We start from the raw sequence: 23,230 nt of genomic DNA, 5'->3' as shown, positions 1-23,230 counted from the left end.
TCATTGGCAAAGCAAGTCAGCCTATTCATTTAAAAAAATCAATTTTACATTACAAAACATTAATGTTAGGCTAACTGTTAACAATGAATCCTCTTGCAATTATGTGAGGTAGTGAACCTAAACTAAATCAATGTGCCTTTCAACTGTATGACATTAAACTATGATGTATAAATGTATGAATCTGGAAAAAGTTATTTAATAGCTTAATAATTTACACATAATGAAAATGTCTTTAAGCTGCACTACTCATATAGAGTGTGTAGTAGAGGGTCCGTGCTCCATCGCTCCATCACTGAGGGGTCATTGGCCTAAAAAACGTCAAAGACCACCTGTTAATGTGTTGATCATGTGCTGTTTGAAACTGACAGGTTTGTTGCTCTGAAGGATGAACTCAGTTAATAATAGTTCAGTGTGGGAGAGAGTGGAGAAAGAAACCAACAATAATAACTTTAAAGTGGATAAACTGCATAAAGATAGATGTGCTAGTGGCTTTGTCACTCATTTTTGGTAAATAAATATAATATAAACAAATAAAATAAATATAGATGACACTGTGAGCCTTTACTACTGAACTTTTGCTGTTGATTTACAGAAAATGTTAAGTTAATCTTTACTGGTAAGTAGAGCCTGATGATTTTGGAGTCTTATCACAGATATGTTAGTACTGCACTGACATAGATCAATGGTTCTCAAACCACACCGGCGCAGCATAGATCCACTGCAATGAATAAATATGGAGTAAAACATGGTTTATTTATGTGCTATGATGCTTACCTTTATTTCCTATGCCTTATCAGTCACTTCCCCAATCATTGTTAATGACTGAGAACTACAGTATAGTATAGTATAGTATAGTATAGTATAGTATAGTATAGTATAGTATAGTATAGTATATATATATAACATTGTATATTGCATTGGGTTGTATATAAATCTGGAATAGTTGTTCATATGAAGCAGGTTGTGTAAAATGGAAAGTTGTTTATGTGGAATATAGATACAGAATGTTAATTTATATACAGGGGTAGGAATAAAGTGTAAAGTGTGTACTTCTTCCTACTCCTTTTCGAGCATGATGTTTGAGTTTAAGTGGCCTGAGTATTTGTTTATGACACTGTTATATAGGTTTTTTATTGGCCTTCTTTTTTTTATATATTTTTACTTGACTGTACGGCTTGTTTGCTTTTATTTGTGTTGTGTGTGATTTTTTTTCCCACCTTCAATATATAAGTTCTATATATATATATGTATTTATAGAGAGAGAGAATATAGAATATATTTTTCCATAGAATATATAGAATAGATGTTTAAAAAATAATTACAATGAACTTTATTTATACAATGCTTTTCAAAACAAAGTCACAAACTGCTTCAAATGGTCAAACTAACAATTAAACATTTCAGGACCGCAATGAGGCAAAAAAATGATTTTGTTGACTCCACATACAATAGTCAAAACATGTTGACAATGTGATTTTAAGTGCAGAAAGTAACTGAAAGTGAAAGGAAAAAAGTATGTTTTCATTTATATGTGTTTACTTGAATCACAAACACAAACCAAGTGACTTACATTTAACCGGTTAAGGGTCAAATCAGGACTCCTCTAATTTTATAAAATATTTTGCCTCCAGAGTACTTCGGTTCACGCGCAGTAAAACTAGTTAACTCTGCCCCATAATCACATCAGTCGCTGAGCCACGAGGGCGCGCAACAGGGCTCTGCGCTCGCGCGTTCCCGTATTTGTAGCCACTTGCTCGTGCGCAGCGCTCAGTCAGCAGTTGGCTCAGTGGTGGCAGCAGGGGATCCAGGGTTTCCACTTGTCAGTTTCTCCCCGATACCAAAACCAAGTGCATCCCCCTCAGCCAAAATGTCAAAGTCGGATCAAGTCCTCATCCTCGACCCTCCCTCCGACCTCAGATTTAAAGGTAAGTAAAGCAACAATTCTTGAGACGTCCGGCGAGTAGTGCCGGAGCGTTTTACCTGATTTTACACTCCCTCAAGCGAATTTGGTCGCTAGCATGCTAGCTAAGCGTTCACCGCCATTTTAAGTTAGCCAGGGAAAAGACGGGCCGCTGTAGCCTCGCGCTGTAGTGACGTGGATAGCCGGCGTGGCGTGCCTCTTGACCGCCTGCCGTGCACCACCAGCTCCGTGACAACACACAGCAAAGAGGCGGAATGATGCGTTTTAACTGCCTGTGTTTGTGAATTAAAGCGCGAATAAAACGCACCGTGTTTGTCTTTAGCAACGTGAGCCGCTAACGTTATGCTAGTGGTGTTAGCAACAGCAAACTGTTGTTACCTTGGGGCTCAGTCTATTTCTTGAAATGCATAACCCGGACGTAACGTTAATTTATAATGAAATTTACTTTATTTTTTTTTTATTTTTTAGCAGCAAATGTTCCAAATTGACACACCTGACAGACACTTTGTCATGTTATACCGATATAGCAACTGACAGTTTGAATGACTAACTTGGCTAACTGACGTTAACAATCAGTAGTTTTCAGCAACATTTAGCTCGTTTATACTAACTTCATTAGCTGCTCACTAAAATATGTTAACAATATTATCAAGACCCATTCATAGGAAACCAAAGTAACACCACACACTAGATAACCACTGATTGCTTGGCAGTGATAACATTCAATGATGTGTCAGTTACCCGTTGGCTAACAGCTAAGCTAGCTTGCTAATGCAAAAGTTGATATTTAGCTAGCGACTTTCATAGCTATTCCCCAACAACAACCTGCTCTGTTTGCCATTTTTCGGACCTATCAACCCTTTTAAATTGCTTCAGAAACTCCTAGATGTTTACGTTTGCATTTGTATGATTTCAACTGTTGATCTTGTACATTACAAGTGGTTTTGAGATAACAGCTAACAGTAAAACTGCTTTTTGCTGATGTAAGTATTACAGTTTCAGTATCACTTGACTACCAAGGACGTGGTGTTGTAAAACAATCCTAGCAGTTAAACCATTTTTTTCTATTTTATGCATTTGGATCCCCATCAGCCACTGTCAGGGTAGCAGCTATGCTTCTTAGGATCCACACAAGTAAACATTACATCATAAACAAAAGAAAATAATTATATAATTTAATTTCAAAGGCAAAAACAACAAGAAAACAGGAAAACCACTAAAAGCATCAGTCAACAAAAGAAAAACAAAAGGATAAATAACTAACAATGAAAATAAGGTTGACAGTACTTAAATCAGTAATAACCAGAATTGTCACTATATCCACAGTGTTTCCACAGTTATGGAAAGTCATTAAATTTCAGTGTAATTTTCCGGGCAAGGAAAACTTCTGAATTAGTAAAACCTACTTAAAGTTTTTTAAAAAGTCTTGGAATTTTATTAGGGTTTAATGAAAATGTTTGTTACAGTAATCTTCTGGGGAAAACCCTCCACATAGTGTAACATAATATCATATTTATTTTCTGTATTTTAGCAATTGACATATTATATCTTTAATATGTGTCAGCTTAGGGCTGGATATTGTTTCAGCATTTATTATGGATGCTTAAAAAGTCATGGAAAAATTTTGACAATTTGTTCACAAGAATGTGTGGGAACCCTGTATCTAAAAAGTAGGTAAAATACAGCTAAATAATAACAGTCACACTCAAAATAGCACACTGATGGAGAAAATAAAAAGGAGAGTTCATCAGTAGTTGTCACATAGTCAGATATGATTTAACAAAACAGATAATTTATCTAGACCATTATTCACTTCAACCCAGAAATCTTACACATTTCCTGTATTTGTCCTAGCTTCTGTTTTTGCTGCAGGCATTTTTTTGTCAATGAGGTACTGTTTTATTGCTGAATGCACTACTGTCACAGAACCAAGAATCTCTCGGTCCATTGTCTTGCTCATCCTAAGAGGCTGATTGTTAGTTCGGACTAGGTATGAGTTGAGACTGATTGTAGCCTGGACATGACAGGATTGTTGGAAAGGTCACCAGTTCAAATACCAGACCCAGAGGATGGATTTTAGCCAGGGAAAGTCACTGAAATGTTTTGGTGATGATGAGGTGTCGTATGTGAAACTGATTGATTTGGCACACCTTAATACATCATTACACAGTTCAGATCTGACACCTGATGATATAACACGCTGAAAAGAAGCAGTAAAGTCTTATGTTGACCCCAAACGCATAATCATTCTCTGTACAACATTAAGCTGGTTTTTAAGCCAGGAAAAGTATTTTTTTCTGCTTCTGTTTGGCCTGAGTGTATCATTGGGTGCAGGACTTGTGGTTTTGAATAGAGCCAGTCACTGAGTGTGTTTACATTGACATGAATAACCTGTTTATGAGGCTCATCCCGGTTATGATCATATTCGAGTGTTTACATGAGCACAGAGAAATTGGACTATTCATATTCCCTTGCATACATCCCGGTTTATTTCGGAGTATTCAAGCTAGGACATTCGAGTTTCTCACAAACAGAATATGGTGTTTACATGCTCAAACATGTAAACAGGATACTCAAAAAACTGACCAAAATATTAGCAAGAAAAAAACAAGTAAGTGAGCTGAAAAAAATTTAATAGTTCTGTAGCATAATTTTAAATATAACATGTACTGTATAATTCAGTAACATAATTTTAAATATGTAATTCTGATAATTAGAATTCAAGTTTTTCTCTAGCTTTTTAAAAATAGTGCTCAGGGTTCAATGGTTAAAGGACTTGTAAAAGACGTCTTAAGCAGCACAACAAAAGCAATGTTGCTCCAGATTTTAAAGTGTTTATGGTGCTTAAATTGACAACTTTCCTGAGTGAACTAGTTACAGCTGAGGGTAGCTGTCTGGCTGCACTGGTCCACTTAGTCAGGCTGTCTTTGCTACATACAAGTTTGAAAAAGAGGGGTCAAGAGTTAAACCCAAGTACATAAATTAATGTTTGGCCCTCACCTGAATCTTAAATTGTTATTGGCAGAAACATAATCTGATCCATCATAATCTGATCATGGACGTCCTCCTTTTTCTCTGACTAAATATTCAGATTCAATTAGACTTATTCAGATTCTCAGTCACACGGTCTACATTTTCTATCGCCAACTTTTAACCTCTGTCTAATGAAATGGATGCAAGGCTGAATTGCAAAGTTATCACAAAAATGCTGATAATAAAATAATTTATGAACAATCATCAATGAACCATCTGTTCTTTTCCACTGCACTGTAGACAAAACAATCAAAACAAAGAGTCATGAGGAAGAAAATCCGATCGGCTGGCTCTTGATATGAAATGTAAATCTAAATGCAAAACAGTTGCAAATATATTGGTATATCTGCTAAGTAGGAGTACCAGTGATGCATTTGCAAGTGCAGTTTGAATAGTCCTGATTTTTTAACCTGTGTATGGAGGCTTGATTCTGAATACAGTGTGTTATGCAAAAAGTTTGTGAGTAATTATGAGTATGAACCAGCATGAAATTAAACAGGGTTTCCACACATCCTTAAAGTCTTAAAAGGCATTCAATTCATTAATGTAAAAAAAGTAAAAACCAAAAAAAAAAAAAAATCTGACATTGCATTGTAAATCTCAAAGTAATTGGTCACATCTTTTTTTGTTAAATAATTTAATATATTCCTCTTAAACTTTTCATCATGGGAATCCAAGCACATGTAGAGTAAGAACCACGAAAGAAAACCATCCAGTAATGCCAGATATTTCTCACCTCTATTGGTAAACCAAACAGATACTTTTATTATGATATAATATGTTCATTCTCTTCCACGTGTTTCACTCTAAAAAAGATTGTTTTTCCAACATTTGATGTAGATCATCTTACTTTTTCATGTCATGATTTATGTTACAATAAACATTTGGACAAAATAAAACTGTCCTTCAGTTTTGGTCTTAAAAGTTAATTCCTAGTGGCATTACAAAAGTCTCATATCTACCTTGCCTTAAGCTGCAGGAACCCTGTTAAATGTTAGACTGATAAAATCTAATCCAAACTGCCACACTGAAAGAGAAATTATTGCCCAGTTTGGAAAGTTGTCTGTGTTTTTAGGAGGATTACAGAGGAAAAATGAAATCGTTCCTTTTCTGTCTTCGAGAAGCAATATGAGGAGAAGGAAGATGACCACGACTCCTTTACTGTCACACAGGCCGAGCTAAATTGGTCTGCGTGTATCCGAGAGCTGGTCTCTTTTAGAGCCTCTGTTGGGATTCCTCCAGCAAGCTAGAGGGGGCAGCCCTCCTTTCCTTGGCTGGTATTTTTAGACTAGGACTGGCCTGGGGGACCCTAACTCAGCATACATGCAACGAGATGAGAGAGTCGGTGCTAACGCTGCTCAAGCAAAGGTGCCTTCTCAGTGTTGGGCAATGGATGCAGGCTATGTGGGTGTATATCTGATGCGTGCAACTGCTTTCCAGTGTTTTATCTGTATCTGTCCTGGCTTTAGTAATGCTTACAGTACAGTATCGTGCAGAAATGTATCTCGGTCAGACTGTTATTCCTTTGTGCAGAGGAAATTACTCAGTTGTTTTAGATCTGCATGTCAATGTTGTGTTTTTTTGACAGGAAGGTGTATGGTTAATTAATTTTACCTCCTTTAGTCATTCTCATTAGGACAGGGTTCCCACTGACATTTAAAACCTGGAAAAGTCATGGAATTTCACAATCACATTTTCCAGGCCTGGAAAAGTCATGGAACTAGGGAAAATCATTGAAAGTTTTGGAAAAATCATGGAAATGTGCTGTGTGTAATAAATTAACATTAATTTAACATCATAGGGAATTTTTTTCTGTTGCTGACAATGTAGCTTTAATATGTGTCAATGTGACAACATTTTGGTTATGCTATATTTTTGTTTATTTGTTTTTAATGAAAGTGTCATCATTTTTTTCTCCCTCCATGAATGCCCACTAGGCATGTCTAATCATTTTTTGGTTGGAAGGAGGGGCATACAGCTGTAAATGGCTGTATTTAGTGTTTATGTTGCTGCAGATTTTTTTTTATTTTAATTTAATTCATTTTTCAGAAAACATGCCTTCCAAATCTGCATGCTGGTGTTCCTGATGCCTTTTTTCTTTTTAATTTTTTTCTGACAATTTTTATAGAAAATTTTTGGGAGAATTTTTTTTCTTTTTTGGTTCAGTTTCAGTTCAGAAAGGGGGTTTTGGATACATTTTTTCTGTACAAAACTTTGGTGATTTCTTTTTCTTTATTTTTTTTGCCAAATTTTATAGAATATTTAAAGTTTTCTTTGCTAAAATGCCAAAAGTACACTATTGATAATTGACAGACACTAAAAGCAGAAATTACTATCATTAGTTTGACTCTTACAAATAAAATTGACTCGACACGTTTGAAAAACACCTTGTGAGTTGAGCAAGGAAAAAAACAAGAAGGAAAAGTTCTGTAATTTTTGTCCATGATAATGTGTGGGAACCCTGTTAGAAGAACAGGCACTGCTCTTGTACCCTCGCATGTACAGGACAACAGAAAGCCTCAGGCATGTGCAAAGTCAGGAGGAAAAGGTTACATGCTGTAATTATCATGCCTGATGTACTTTTGATCCGCAAATTCACATTTACTCACCTTTATTCCTCACTTATTCTCAACATCCTTAAGATAGTTCAACATGTGATTGGACACACTTCTGCTCTGAGTCAACTCTGAGTCAGATAATGGGGCTAAGATGATAACAGTGGGTTTTTCAGGTTTATAGGAATGCCTTTGTGGTGCACCTGCGTTGAAAACAACGCCCCAGTCATCACAGTTACGCTACATGTTAGCTTTAGCTGGGTGGAACCACTCCAATCTGGTCACACATTGCTTCTTATCTCTCTGGCTGAATGTAGGCTTTGTGAGCGCTAGAGCTACAACCAAGCTGCAAAAAAGTGTGGAAAGTCAAAACAGTATATGAATGCTTTATTTGACATTTTTCATGTTTTTTTTTGTATGGAAACAAACTTTTGGCAAATCACCAACAGGTGTCCTCAAAGAAAACTGTCTGTAAAATTCAGACTTTTTAAATAAATAGTCCTGTAGGTCTGGGCACAAGAGACACTGGTGATTATATAGTAAAATTTTATTTTGAGGTATCCAACTATTATCTTATGTGAGATATTTACATTACATTTTAAATGTCATGAAACAAAAATGCAATTTGTTTAATGACATTGCTATGTGTTTTGTTTTTGTAAATACCACTAACTTAAGGCAAGTTCTAGGAAGCTCAAGTGTATGTTCGAATTTGTGACATCAATATAAACACTTCATGAACAACCAGCAAATACTGTGGCAGGTACCTCACCTAATCATTCACCATGGGACTTAATTCATTCCAGACCCCCAGGCTAATTGTGCTCATCAAGTTTTTTTTCCTTTTGGCTTAGCCTCCAGTTGTGTTTTGGACCTGACATGACTATCAAAGATGGTTAAGCTGACCATGCTTAAGGACCTAATATGAAGCAAGCTCTGTCACAAGATGGAGCGCTAATTTTTGATCTCTTGATGGATGACCTGAGGAGGACAGGAACCTCATTTCCAATGTGAATACATGAAATTAGCTGCCAGGGAGAAAAAAGTAATTTATTTAGGAGGTTTGGCACACCACTTCCAGAGGCATATAAAGGGGGTGTGGGTAGTTTTGGTGATCTTCATAAATGTATCATGCTAAGCTTTGCAAGTGTTGGTCTTAATGCCCTTCTGTCAGGATTTTGTAGTATATCAATTATTTTAAGATGCACTTTTAATATTCCCGTCATTAGCAGGCCTGTTGGAATATACGGCTAGGATAAAGTAATTTCACCACATTCTCGGGGCTCAGATCATACTCTGGGCACAAACGGAGCAGCAGAGTGTCAGGTCTGGATCACACTGCCTGTGAGAGCAGCGCACAAGCATTGTGGAACATGTGTTTTGTTTTTTTCTTCTTTCAGTGCTCATTTAACAACTCCGAGCAGCCACACTGTGTGAGCAGCGCTTGTCAGATGAATCTCAGCTGCACGTCTAGAGAAATTGTGTCTTGCCGATTATTTTTTTCTTCTGCGTTCCACGTACCGTGTGTAGTTATCAGCAGAAATGGACAGTGAAAATGGCATTTTTATGATTATATTGATTCCATACCACCTTTTTATTACAGTTTCAATGTCTGTCTGTCACAGAGATGAGGAAATACAAATATGTTTTACTAAATCTTGCATGGTGAGTAGAATTTGTGCTTATAAATGTGGAAATATAGAACTCATTGCAGCCCTGCAGAAGCGTCACAGCAACAAAGCTGTGAACACCGTGAGCGTGCAACATGCTGCAGTTTGGCAAGGTGGCCGTCACACCCTGCTTATGCTTGCAGTGTGTTCAAGGTGTCATGCACAGAGAAAGAGAAACTTGATTGTTAATTGCACTGTGTCTCAAAGTTAGCTTTCGCTCGTCTCATCCATTGATCTCTGAGTTAATCACTGCACAACTCAAACTGCCGCTGAGGAAAAAAAGAACTGAAAAGTTCTGGCAGCGATGCATTTACGGATCTGAAAAAAAAACATCGGTCGTAATCTGTCAGATCCTATTTCTGTGGGAAACACTGATATTACAGTTTTTGTAAACAAGATACAATAAAAGTCTGTCTTACAAATGAATTGGAAGTAGCAAGAAAGTATTCAGTAATACTCCGACCAAGCAAATCATAGTAATTGGCATACTTTCTTATAGGCTGGAATGTATATTGCAAGTCATAGTTAATTTATCTTGTAGTTCTGCCTGCTTTTCTTCATCTATCCCGTCTTTAGAATACGTACGCCAAAACTATCCTGAGATCCAGCGTCAAGCCAACAAAGTCACTATTCAATTAGTCCTCTTAATCATTTAGACCAAATTTGTAACTAATCTTTTAAAGTTCTTTTTGAACCTTGGCACCAGAACACTGCAGACCTTATCAGCTGTTTAGGGATTAGATCTTGAGCTTTAAATGTTGTTTTTTCTCAATTTCCACAGTTTTACTGTAAACAATAAACATGCAACATTCAGTTATTGGGATGCTTTTTTGTTGCCTTTGTTTCCATTTCCTGTTTTGTTGTGGTGGTGTGTGTAAAGACTGTGCTCAAGAATACAGAAATAATGCATTTTTGTTTGTGCTTCTGTGTCCATCAGGTCCTTTCACAGATGTAGTCACCACCAACCTCAAACTGAAAAACCCCTCTGACAAAAGAGTGTGTTTCAAAGTGAAGACAACCGCACCACGCAGGTACTGTGTACGGCCAAACAGCGGTCTCATCGACGCAGGTGCAACTGTCGTTATCTCTGGTAAGGTTTTATGAGTTTTTCCTCAGTTAACTGTTTTTCCCTTAAGTTCAGTGACTTCCCTTAAGCCTTTACAATGTTGTTAATTGAAAGAGACAGTGGGAAACCTGTGAGGGAAAGAAACTAGGTTGGGGAGATGGAGCACAATTCAGTCACAGGTCAACAAGGTCACATGCTAAATTGCGTTTTTTAAGCCTTAAGCTGTGATTTGTGAAGACAGTTTTCACCTAATCAAGTCCACATGGTTCACATTCCACTTGTTGCACATGCGGTGTAGTATATGTATTGAATGCAGACAGAAACTGACCTGTATGCCAGTTTTAGAGTACGAGTGTAACCACTAAACCACCAGTGGTCTCTTCAGTGGGCTGTTTGATATCAGAACATCAAATATCATAATACTTTAGGTCAAATACCTCTATCAGTATTGCAGAATTGTAAATTTGAAGATTGGTGTTTTCACAAAACATTCAGACCGAGATTAATCATCAGTGATGTTGATATAATGATTAAGTGGATAAAGGCAAATAAAAGAACAGATCTTGTAAGTTCAGAAAATGACATCACTTTACTTCTTTTGCAGCCTTTAAAACCAGGAAAAGACAACACTTCTGATATAATCACATCCGGTCTCATATCACAATATTGATACAATATCAACATAGTGCCCAGCCTTACTCACAAACAACTTTCCTTCTTTTCTACTTAAAACTGCACATTATATTCAGTGTGTTGGTTAAATACTGCAAGTGGGTACTGGCATCCAGTGTTTGTGCATTAGCAAATATTTATCTATGTAACCTAAGGGTAAGGAAACATATGCTGCACAATGCATCTTGCAAAGAGATGAGATCATTTCCAAAATAAGAGACTCTGCAGAGGAAGATGTCTTGAGAGGAAATTTCTGGAAATATTTTTCTGCTTAAAGACAACAAATGAGTGGTTTATGATTGGAGGGTCCCTCGCTACCTTTGAATGCACAGAAGCAATAATAAAAGTCAAAATGAAATTATGTCAGTAATGTAAACTGAAGCCCAGCTAAACACTGCAGTCTGACTAGTTCATTGTGATTATATTTATATCCCGAATAATCATAATCACATTGAAATATGCAGAGTTCTCCAGTTTTTTGTTTTATTTCAACAGGATAATTTATTTATGCAAGTATCTAAATTCAATCCTCAACATGCTGATTCAACAGTAAGGGTCAAATAGAGCCGATAGTAGTAAACACAACCCCAAAATTACAGGTCATAATGGTCTGTGGCTGAAGTATAAGGTCGTATAAGGTGCCATGTGCTACTCAGTTTTTAATAAGGGTGAGGTACAAAAAAATCAATGCAGCATAGTATCGATACACACACACCAATTATCATTTTTTTATTATCTAAATTATTAATATTGGAAATGTAAATTGAGGTTTTAGTAACCTACTAGAATAATAAAATCAATCGTTTTTCATTCCATTAGAATTTTGATGCGGTAAGAAATGACTGAAGTGAGAAACTTTATCTTTAAAACTTTGTTATATATACAGTTGAAAAAGGTAATAAATTGTAGTAGATCTCAGTGTGTATTATCGCAATACTCAGCATATTGCAAAACATTGAAAATCACAATGATATTGTATTGTGACTTGAGTAACATGATTGCATGGTATTGTGGGGCATGTGGTGATTCACACCACTAGTTTTTGTATGTTCATATACAATCGCGCACCGATGGACATGAAACCAAGCTGACAACAAGGAACAGCCACCTATCAGGGTACACAGGACAGATTGTTTAATGCTATTTAAATTTTGGATGGCGAATGACTTAAGTGGACAGTGACGCTGGAGGTTTATATCAAATTTATTTAACTTTTGGAACACAAACGGCGTCCTCTTGATGGCTGATAGAATTAACTAATTAAAGAAAAAGACAACAACATGAGGTCGATCAGAAGTCAGCCTTCAGTGTTTCAGCGTTGGATTATTGAAATGACCATATTACAGAAAGAACATGTTATTTTTGGCTGGTTTAAGTGATCACCTATTTAATTTAGGCAAATTAGATCTTTCACAAGATATTGTGTTGTCACAGGGAATAGATTTCAGGGATTTATTATGCTCAATATTTAGGTACTATTTTTTTCTGTGCTCAAATGTTTTAACATCATTCATATTTCTTTTACAGTCATGCTACAGCCCTTTGACTATGACCCCAATGAGAAAAGTAAACACAAATTCATGGTGCAGACGATTTTTGCCCCGTCAAATGGTACTGACATGGATGCATTGGTAAGTGATTTTTTTTATTTAAGACTCTTAGAAAAGATGTTGTTAAAAATGTGAATCACAAAACATACTTAAGTATGGAAGCATACTGCTGCCATGCCAATATGCGAAACATTTTATGTTATTACAATGCGCTATTTATCTTGTTTTGACTTTAAAGTTTTATTGTTATAACAATCTTGTTATTATGTGAAAAAAATCCTGGTAATATGTGGAAAAACATCTTCAAATGTGAAAAACTTTATTACCCGATAGTGATCAGGTTTTTTTTTTCTGGCGTGGCAGCAAGTCTCTCCCGTACTGAAGGACCTACTTTTTTATTGTTTGCCATTTTAATGTTAAATCCACAGCTGGAGCTCAAAAAACGTTTGCTTTCCATACCTGTGCTCCACTGTATCAGACAAACTGAAACTCTTGTGTAAGAAAACAGTTTCCATGTGGTTATCTGTGTGGGTCCCTATAGTATTTGCTATTGATCATTTCACTGGAATTTCACTGGCTTGTGTTCATGTTTGCATCCTGTCAGGTGATGTTTATCACATCCGCTGCAAAACATACAAGCAGGAATAGAAAAGACCAATTAGGACGTTCATGTTATGTTAAGACTGACTTAACAATGAAACCGCGTTCAAAAATGAGGGGGATGTCGTTGCGGCATGCAACCGCTCCGAACTGGTTGCCTGCAGCTCCTAAAAAGTCTTAAAATGTTTTAAATTTGATTTTATGAACATTAGGCCTTAAAAGTCATTAAATAGTCCTTAAATTTAAACTTTTGAGGTTTTAATTGCTACATTTTATCTAATGAATTTATCATTCTTTTGATTTCTTTGTCAAAATGAATCAAACTCTCTTGCGTGAAAGGTTACTTTTCTGATATCACAAACCTTTAAACCTGCCACTTCCACAGTTTACTACAGTTGTACTTGCACTAACCTGTTGGCAAAATTAAGATTAACCTAACTCCCTTCTATTTACCTGCAATGCTTGAAGAAGAAAAAGTGATTTGTCCAAATATTTGTCTTAAATCTGGTTTAACATTAACTTGCAAAGGTCTTAAAAGCATTAAATTTAGGTGTCTAATACCCCCAGACACCCTGTATCTAAAGCACCTGTTTTAAAGGGTGGGGCTGCTGCACCCCTGAGATAAATAAAGTGCAGTGTTTGGGTTGCAGCAATGCATGCCTCATGTCATCTGATGAGGAACAACCAATAACAGCTGGTAGATATGTCTTATTTCTTCCGTAAATAAGCCTCTGTGATAAATATAGAGAATAAGCTGATTATTGTAGTCCAGGGCCTCCCAGAGGTTTACATCTGTCCCACAGACAAGATTTTAGGCCTAATACACACTTTAAAAACAATACCTGAAGGAAAAAAAACTCAGGATTTCTGCTGTGTAGGCAATGATACGGTGCAGGTTGTGGTCGCTTAGCAACATCAGGCACAAGATGCCTCGCGCCCTTAAAAGCTGGCAAAGAGTAGGCACATGAAGAGTGCCCAGCCTTGCTTTTTCAGGTGGTTAAAGAAGCGGCTTGTGTCCCGGCTCTTTGCCGGCCTGCACAAAAATAAACAACCTAGACCAGTCCCAATTTTAACAGCTGTCCAACAGCTTTATCAACGTTAACTGGATTGATTTCTATGTGATTATTTAGGAGTTGATGGGTCAAATCATTTCCACATGAATTTTGAACTCCCCATGTGTCACTGTTAACTCCTCTTGCTGCCTGGAGAGCTCGAAATATCCTCCATGTTACAGCAAAATGGGCCAGAACACAAATAAGCTCTTGACTATATACTGCAGTCTGTCAAAAATAATATTAACAAAGACAAATGGTTGATTGTTGACATTGAAAATGCTGTTTTTAAATTTTAGATTTCTAAAAGATGTGCTTTTTTAATGAATCTTAATTATGATAAATACAGATTACTTTACAATTATTTTAATTACAATTTCAGTTGGTAATCAAAGAGCCCTGTCAACATTATAAGGCTGTGTTATTATTAACTGTTTATAAGTAGTTGACCACTAATTATACAAAAAATTGTCATTTAAAAAAAAAAAAAATCTGATTTGCGTATCAAGGCTGGCATAATAATTGACATTTTGCTGCTCTTGGAGAGGGCCACAATGGCAAAAAAAATCACAAATTGAGCTGTGATGAATTCTCAGTTGTCCACCAGAGGACAGCAAAGGCTCAGTCAGCCAGTAAAACATTCACATACCCTGAAGTCATGTTCATGAGCTGGCTTGTCTTGAATGAGACGCAAAATCCAGGAAGTGTAGAGGAACAAAGGTCTGACTGGTGCTGATAACTCACCTGGAATCTAATAAGTCTCTATTTCATCGGATAAACTGATTTCGTGGCATTAGTCAACTGTTTTACTAGTGACCAATGTTTTCTTTTACACAACCACAAAGCATTTCTGTGCATTGTGGGTACTTTTAATTACACACCTTTTGTTATTGAGTTTATAAAATCACAACATGAATGTCTCAGGTTCAGGAGCTGACTTGAAGGAAATTTGTCATTGTGAAAAAACAGACCGTAAAACCAGTGGAAAAATGTACACATATGACTGTGTGTAGAAAAATGAGGCGGGGGGGGGGGGCTAACTGTTTTTTAAATGAAACTCTGCATGTTTTATGTAATTTCCATAGATTTAAGGCTGCATTGCATGTGGATAGTATGAAGTAAGTTGCCGTGTGTGTGTGTGTGTGTGTGTGTGTGTGTGTGTGTGTGTGTGTGTGTGTGTGTGTGTGTGTGTATATATATGGACAGAATCCAGCTGCTAGCAGTTTGAGTTGATGAATAACATGCCCATTTTTCATCTCCACCAGTGGAAAGATGCAAAACCCGATGATCTCATGGATTCCAAGCTGAGATGTGTCTTCGAGCTGCCTTCTGAAAACGATAAAGTGGTAAGAGGTGCTGCTGCACATTAAAAACTTATTTCCACATCATTTAAATCATAACCCCAAGTGCCATTTTGCTGCTTAAGGACTTCTGTCAAATGCTTAACTTTGAAAATTTCCAGAATGCCATAGCTTTCCATAGAGGGAAAACTTTGGATAAAATCCATTGCTATAATGTCAAATAACTAAAAAAATGCTGTTTTAATGGAAACACTGGCCAAGGCACCCGTGCCAGGTGCAAAAAATATATATAAAAAAGAAAAACCTGAGCTGTTAGTTTTCCTCTCCCCTCTAATGTGCGTTTCTCTTGCTCAGTCTTTACACTTAGCCAATTATCAGCTGTTTCCAGGCCAGACCTCACCTAAATTACTTTATTGTGTCATGCTGTGTCATATACGACAGTTTTTTAAATGGTGAAAATATTATTTTCAGATCAGGAGGGTTGTGATCTTGATGCTCTGGTATTAGTTCAACAAATCATCTGAACTCCAGTTTTCTGTGCGAGGTGGGGTTGCAGAATATGAAAATGACAGTTATCGCACCATGCACTTTTGCGTATCAACATTATGGGTAAAAAAACAATCAGGCGGAGAACCAGACAACTGTCAGGGTGTCTGTAGGTCCTTAAAAAGTCTTAAGATGTCTTCATTTCAGTTTTATAATTATTAGGTCTGTAAAACTCATTAAATAGTCTTACATTTGAATTTTTGAGGTATTTTTTGCCACAAACATTTTATTTTATTTCAATTAATCCCTCTTTTTGGTTTCTTCTAATGCCAAAAAGAGTCGAGCTCTTCTGCGTGAAAGTCCATCTTGCTGATGTTACAAATCTTTAAACGTACCACTGCACCTAATACTGTTTTTTACTTAATACTTGCGCTTACCGGTTGGCAAAATGTAGGTTAATCTAACCGACTCTAATCACCATATTTCTACCTCTGCACTGGACTAAATATATGTACTACTTATGAGTCATGTAGTAGTCTGTGTTTTGGTAGCAACATGGATTGTGGTTTAGTTGGTAATTGTAAAAAAGAAAAATGGAGCAACCACCAAAAATATTATATAATATTACATAATATATAATATTTTTAAAAGTGGATCGACATTTAATTCCGAAGTATACGCTGAAGTGTGTGTGTTTGACCCACTACAACTTAAATAAAAGTGATGCTGCAAAAGATTGTCTGAGATTTTACGAGCGACGCGGACATTCTTCAGCATCACTCGTAACAAAAATTCACACACTCCAGTATGTAAATGTTCTGCTGTGGGATGCATGAAATGTTTGCATGCATCTGATTGTTGCGAAGCACACGAACCGCAGCCGGCATGTGCATTGTGGCGCTGCATTTTGCATTTTTGCGGCAAACGTCACCGATGCCGCCTACATCAAGCCCAAACAGCGCCAGTGTGAAAGTGCAGCTGCTGTGAAAGCATTTCAAGGTGAGAAAAGAGCTCTGAAAGATGAACACTTTTAATGGTGTGGGGGTTTACTTGGTGTGTCACTACAATAACTAACTCACAATCAATTAAGTAGCGTGTTAGCGTTCACATAGCTAGTTTAGACTTGTATCTGAGCATTTAAAGTTCATGACTTCGACATGGCACTTAGATCAATGTAGTTTTTTCTGCTTTACACTGAATGTGTTTGTAATGTTTTGTCAGTCCCCATAGTAACGCATAGTAACGCATAAAGCGCTCCGACTTCACAAACTCGGCATTTAAAATTGAATCAGCACAGTAAACTGAACATTAAAAGCTGTTCAAAGTTAGGATTTATTACGGGGCTTTTGTAATGGATTGCATTAGTTCGTGCTTAATAAACTGGTGGCTGTGAACACTGGGAGCCTGTAATAATGAGCTCTCAGTGTAATCAGGATTTGGATAAGCAGTGCTGCTGGACAGCTCAGTAGGACCCTGCAGATTCAGCTTACGTTAAGAGGCTGTCCAGTGTGGATATATGGACTGCTGAGTCAGCGTATGTAGCATGTATGTAATGTGAAATGTGCATGTAATGTATGTAGCATGTATGTAATGTGAAATGTGCATGTATGCAGCCTGTATGTATGTATGTGTGTGTGTAACTTGCACAGTAAAGATACAGCAAAGGGTGTAATGTTATGATGTGGAAATCATGTTTACGAGTGTCATTTTTAAAAACTAACGACGTGATCACACTGGATGCAGAAGAGCTCGATGTTTAAAATGACGCACAGTCGCCCGTCGGATGTCTCCTGGCCGTTCGATTCCTTTCGTATGCTCTCTAGTCATATGTAGAGCTCCGTCTGTGTCTGCTTGCGTATGTGTGTGTGCTTGTCTTCTAGTTTCTCAGTTGTCAAAAGATAACTTGCGCTGCATTTGTGGCCAGCAAAAACCTCACAATTCAGTAAAGGGACACAAAATGATCACAAATGGACATACAAAAGAAGAAACTGAAAGTTTGCTTTTTTATTAAGATAAATGAAAAATTAAGGAAATTTCTCTGCTGCTTTTACTTTTTTGCTTTTTTAAAAATGTACACCCTTGTGTCATATCGAAGGTTTTTTTGTTGTTAGTTTTGTAAAACACATTTGCTCTCAGCCTCGAAACCATCGCTGCAGATTGCATGAGCGTGAACAGCCAAACTGGATTACATGAGCGCAAAAATGGGCAGCACTAAACAGAAAATTGGCTCGCATTGCGGCACTTCTGCATCCAGTGTGAATCCGATGTAAGAAGGGCTGCGTATCAAACCTCTGTGCTTTTAAATACCAACAAAATGTGTTGTTGCACAGAGTTTCTAAAACTGCCAAGTACTGAAAGCTGCCAAACAATTACAATAAAGTTCTTGTGCATCAGAAAATCTCATAGACGGATGCATCGTGTCAAAGACCGACTCGTTTAAACCAAAAAACTCTTGTTGACCACGTCTTCTATTAAAGAAGGGCTGTGGACCCAAACGGTCTAAGTCATGTGAGCACGTGATTGAGAGTGTGCAGGATTTTTTTGGTTAATACAGAACAAATATGTGGTCAGATTTGAAATCTTGTTTACTGAGTTCTCGATCATAGTTCAAATCAGCAGTTTTATTTGGCTCTGTGCAACTACTCGTTTTAGAATCATATTTCTTCAGAGAAAACCAAAAAAAGGTATTTTAATGATATTCATACCAAAACTCAGTAATGAGCATAACTATAAAAATCATTTCAAAAGATACCCAGCCCGACGAGTAAGCTGTGTTTACAAAGTACAGCAAGTACAGATGATAGATGTGTGATTAGGTTAAGACCACAGACTGTATATGAAGATGGACAACATGACAGCTCCCCCAAAATTAAGCTATTCAAATTTGATCGCCCCCTGGTGTCTGACTGCAGTATAGGTCATAAAGCCCGCCCCTCCATATTAGTGAATGGGACAAACTAAAAGTGCAGATTTTTCCCAAAGATGGATTCTTTGGCTGAAGGTTCTCACCACCCTGATGTTTGTTCATTTGATCGTTTTTATGATAGATTCGGTGTCAATAACTTTTTCAATTTTTACAGAAGGGGATTTTCCACCGTGATTGACAGCTGTCTCAGCCAATCCGTGTGCTCATATTTAATGTGGCTGCTCGTGATTACTCAATTATCTGTGTCAGTGTTTTATTTAAACGATTGCTGATTACATGAATGAAACAATGCAAAGAAAGTGTCAGCATGGGAGGAACATTTAACTTTGTAAAACCTCAGGGAGCCATTTTTATTTATTGATTTTCAATTTAAAATTTCACTTGACTCGAAAAAATTTGCAGGGAACTTGCTGTATTTGATGATGACAGTTTCAGTTTTGATTAAACATTTGCTAAAAAGCTAAACAAAGTTTTGTGTTGGGGTTTGTTTTATTCCAGGAAAGTCCAGAATCTGGAAAGATTTTCATTTTTCTTGTAAAAGCATATTGGTTCCTACTTTTGGTTATTGGTCACCTACTTATAATCTGTATCGGCCCTTTAAAAAAAACCAAAATCGCTCTATCTCTAGTGAGTGTGGACGCGTCGTCCGTTCTGAGGTGCCCACTTGATAACCCCAGTCACAGACCCACATCCACTCCACAAACTAAAAAAGGTCCCTGTTGATGTGTAATGAGACATCCTGATGTTTGATGCAGCCCATATTTAGAGTCATGTAGTCCAAAAATGACCTGGGCCTTGATAGACTTCTGTATAAATGTTTGCCTTGGATTGTGGCTGAAGGGATAAAAACATCACATCCTGTCCGGGTATTGATTGTCAACCTTCATCTACAACACAGTTGTTGTATTTCCATTACAAAGCCCTTCATTTCCCCGATGCCGTCATGTTGTCTGTCCCACAAAACAAAGCCACATCAAACACGACTTGTGGAGGGATGTATTTCCTCCCTGGTCTCTTTGATCTGGCTCTGTGAGCTCCTGCTCCTCGGACGGGGCTGCCTTTCTTTGGCACAGGCTCCCGTCTAGAGGCTAACCTCCCTACTTAGTTCAGGACATGCTGGATTTCACTTCAGTGGTTCTCTCCCTCTGCTTGTCGGGGCAGAATGACGTGGAGGCGACCAAAGCGGCCCCGGTGATGAACTCTGTGAAGGGCGACTCGTCGGCAGCCACGGTGCCCGTCACCGCCTCGCTGGACGACACAGAGATGAAGAAAATTCTGGATAAGTGCAAGAGGCTGCAAGCTGAGATGAACAAGCTGGCCGACGAGAACCGGCAATTAAAGGTTAGATGTGCTGATAAGTGATGTTCATAACATGATTAACACCGATGCTAAATATATCCCCACTGTGATGCCTGTTACGTGTATTTATACCTGACATTAACAAGTCCAATCGCTCACTATAACAAGTGTTATAACAAGTGTTATAGTGAGCGATTGGACTCAAAAACGTTCCCTCGTTGATTTAACATTTAATGACAGCAAATTTTGCTTCAGCCCTTCCAGATTTAAACGGGTAATACCGGCATCTTCACACAAACACCGATCAAAGAAAGCCATTTTTTACATCTGGTTCCCTCCGATTTTGTCAACCCACGATGCATTTCAGCACCAAATATACAAAAGGCCAAACAGTGCAAATGGCTATCAAATGAAAGTTGCCCAAAACATTAAGAATAAAGCACACCACTGACGCTGAGCCACTTACACCACACCTGTGATCCAGAAAATAACTAAGTGAGCATCCCAAAAAGGTTGTTATGCCCCCAGAAAGGCTTTTGTAAATTTGATTATGTTTCATCAAATGAATAATAATAAAAATGAATAATTATTTGGTGTATGGACCGATGTTGGTTGACAAATGTAATGCAGTGAAAGATGAAAACATATTTCTATATAGATATTTTATTGCACTTTTTGCCAGGGTACATTTTTGTGTTGTAAACATGTTAAGAGTGAAGTTTTTTTTATAAACTGGCATAACAAAAAACATTTGAATGCAAAAAAATCAATATTGCCACTAACCATTGACCTATCTGAGACTGTGATGATGAACAACAACAAAAAATATCATTATATGGAAAATTCCCACTTTTTTGTGTTTTTTCCATTTAAAAAAACATTGGCATCATGTAAACAAGCTGGTATTTAAGGGATTAAAATCTTAAAAATGAATAAATATTTGGTAGTTATCATCAGGACTGATGTTGGTTGACAAATGCGATGCAGTGAAAACTGAAAAAATATTTACATATAGTATTTTTATAGCACTTTTTAGCAGGGTAAAATTTTGTATCAAATGTGTAATTAGTCAGAAAATGGAAACAGTGCATGAGGGTTAAAAACATTTCAGTGGCTGTGAAATGATATAAAACACTGATCGACGTTCAGGGGAACCAACAGAATTAATCTATGAAAAAAAGAAAATGTGGCGATTGGAGGTTTGTGCCTGACGGTGTGTGTTCATGGGTTTGGGGTCAGCGGGACACGTTAAATTACAGTTACGGGCTGAAGGATGAAAAACTCTGAGTGCGTTTGAACGTGCTGTGTGTGCTGACTGTTTGTGCTCCTCGTCCTTTGTCACAGGAGGACGGTGTTAGGATGAGAAAGGTACCGCGCTCAGATCACATGACGACAAACTCAACTAGCATCCTCGGCCGAGAAGCCAGCACCGCCTCCCTGCCCTCCCTCCTCGTCGTCATAGCAGCCATCTTCCTCGGATTCTTCCTAGGGAAGTTCATCTTGTAGACCGGGAGGTGCATGCCAGCCGTATCCCCCCCCCGCCCCGGCTCCGGAATAAAAACAGGCCTGGAAAAACCGAGAAGTCTTTTGTGTTGACTTTGCCATATCATTGGTAGTGTGGCCTACAGTGAACACATCTGTACAGCATCATCCGAAGGCGCCGCCTTTTAACAATCTCACACGGTTAGTACACAGAGAGTTGAGAAAAGAAAGGCGACAAAAAAAAGTTTTGCTCCTTTTTTTTCTTTTTTTTCTGTTTTTTTTTTTTTTGATGGCTGGATTTACAGGAAATGTGGCGGGACAATGAGAGTTGTATACTGTCAGTCGACACGGAGCAGTGAACCACGGGCAAAGAGGCAGACTAAAGATTCGATTTATTTCTCTCTCTCTCTCTCTCTGTTGTTTTTAATAGGAATTGAATGGAATGTTAGGTGTCTTGTAAATGTTGTTTTAAATCCTTTTAAACGAAAAAGGAAAGAACTTCCATCAAACACACCTTGCTACCTGTTGCTGGATTGCCTCTGAAGTAAATTTGTTGGGTTTGTAATTTCTACTTCTTGTCTTGGAATGTCAGGTCCAGCTGGGGATAGGTGCCTCCTTCTTGTACATTTCTGTCCTTTCCTTTTCCTCACAACACCAATGCAGACTTTATATATTATTATTATTAATATTATTATTATTATACAAATCATATATTCCTTTTGAGGCAAATATTGACTGAAACAAGGTCTCCATTCTTAAAATCCTGTCCCATGGTATTAAGCATTGAAGAAATAAAAATGAAAAAATGTGGTTTCAATAGCCGTCTTTTCCTGTTTCCGATACACCTTAAAATCTTCTTTTTTTCATGCCATAAAATGAGCGTTTGTGCTCCAGCTTTTCTATCAGTATTGCCGCCAACAATTTGCATTGCATGCTTTTCTTATTAGAAGGAAAAAGTACCCGATGTGAGCTAACCGTGTGTTTTAATCACTCTTGACATTTCAGTCAAGCAATATCTCTCATATCCGCCTCGTTATTTGGCTTTCAGGTTATTGGCTGCCAAGAGTCACGGAGCTAGAAAATGCTTTGTTATGAAAGTGAATCGAGGCAAACTCAATTGTTTACTGACCAAATTAATCAAGGTGAAAGTTTGGGTTTCTTCTGGATTCTCAGTTCGATTTTTCAACATTTGAATGGTTTCACCTTGCACAAAATAGCAGCTGTTACTCAGTATTTCTGAGGTTTTTCCGCCAAGGTAATGTGGTACGTTTTTGGTACATTTCAGCATGATGGCTAAAATACAGAACCGTCTTTAAGAGATGCTTATTTTCCCCCCAAAAGTGAAACCTGCAATCATTGCATTAAATGTGAAGTGGTATGATTCATACTGACTCCTGGATGACAGCGTAGCGTGGGAAAAGCCCTCTCGATTTTTTTCTTCTCTTTTTGGGAGTAGGGAAAGGGAGAATAACATGTTGCTTGCTTTACTGTGACTAAATTGCAATAATTAGCACCAGGCTGAATGTTACAGGACTGAATACGAGGCAACAACAGGAATAATAGAAGCTACTCTTGGGTCTGGGGGGAAAAAATTGGTTGAAATACCGCCTGATGTCG

The 23,230-nt window shown here is 37.6% G+C and overlaps 1 protein-coding gene across 1 annotated transcript; it reads left to right on the top strand.

Annotated features, from left to right (window-relative positions):
- The first annotated feature begins 1,761 nt into the window (after positions 1-1,761).
- Positions 1,762-22,430, top strand: LOC121951750 (vesicle-associated membrane protein-associated protein A-like). Its single transcript, XM_088085828.1, has 6 exons — positions 1,762-1,925; positions 10,117-10,269; positions 12,445-12,548; positions 15,385-15,465; positions 19,994-20,173; positions 21,476-22,430. Exons 1-6 carry the CDS (start codon positions 1,868-1,870, stop codon positions 21,635-21,637), a joined length of 738 nt encoding a protein of 245 aa, XP_087941954.1. The 5' UTR covers positions 1,762-1,867; the 3' UTR covers positions 21,638-22,430.
- Positions 22,431-23,230: the final 800 nt, after the last annotated feature.

Source organism: Plectropomus leopardus, chromosome 12 (assembly GCF_026936395.1).
Source record: "Plectropomus leopardus strain MGB_pleo_1.0 chromosome 12, ASM2693639v1, whole genome shotgun sequence".
NCBI lineage: Eukaryota > Metazoa > Chordata > Actinopteri > Perciformes > Serranidae > Plectropomus > Plectropomus leopardus.
Note: the sequence above shows the minus strand (reverse complement) of the source record. Positions and strands in the feature narration are given on the sequence as shown.

Coding starts and splice junctions, on each gene's coding strand:
- LOC121951750 (XM_088085828.1), top strand. CDS start 1,868: ATGTCAAAGTCGGATCAAGTCCTCATCCTCGACCCTCCCTCCGACCTC. Junction 1,926..10,116: donor CTCCGACCTCAGATTTAAAG/GTAAGTAAAGCA, acceptor TGTGTCCATCAG/GTCCTTTCACAGATGTAGTC. Junction 15,466..19,993: donor CTTCTGAAAACGATAAAGTG/GTAAGAGGTGCT, acceptor TTGTCGGGGCAG/AATGACGTGGAGGCGACCAA.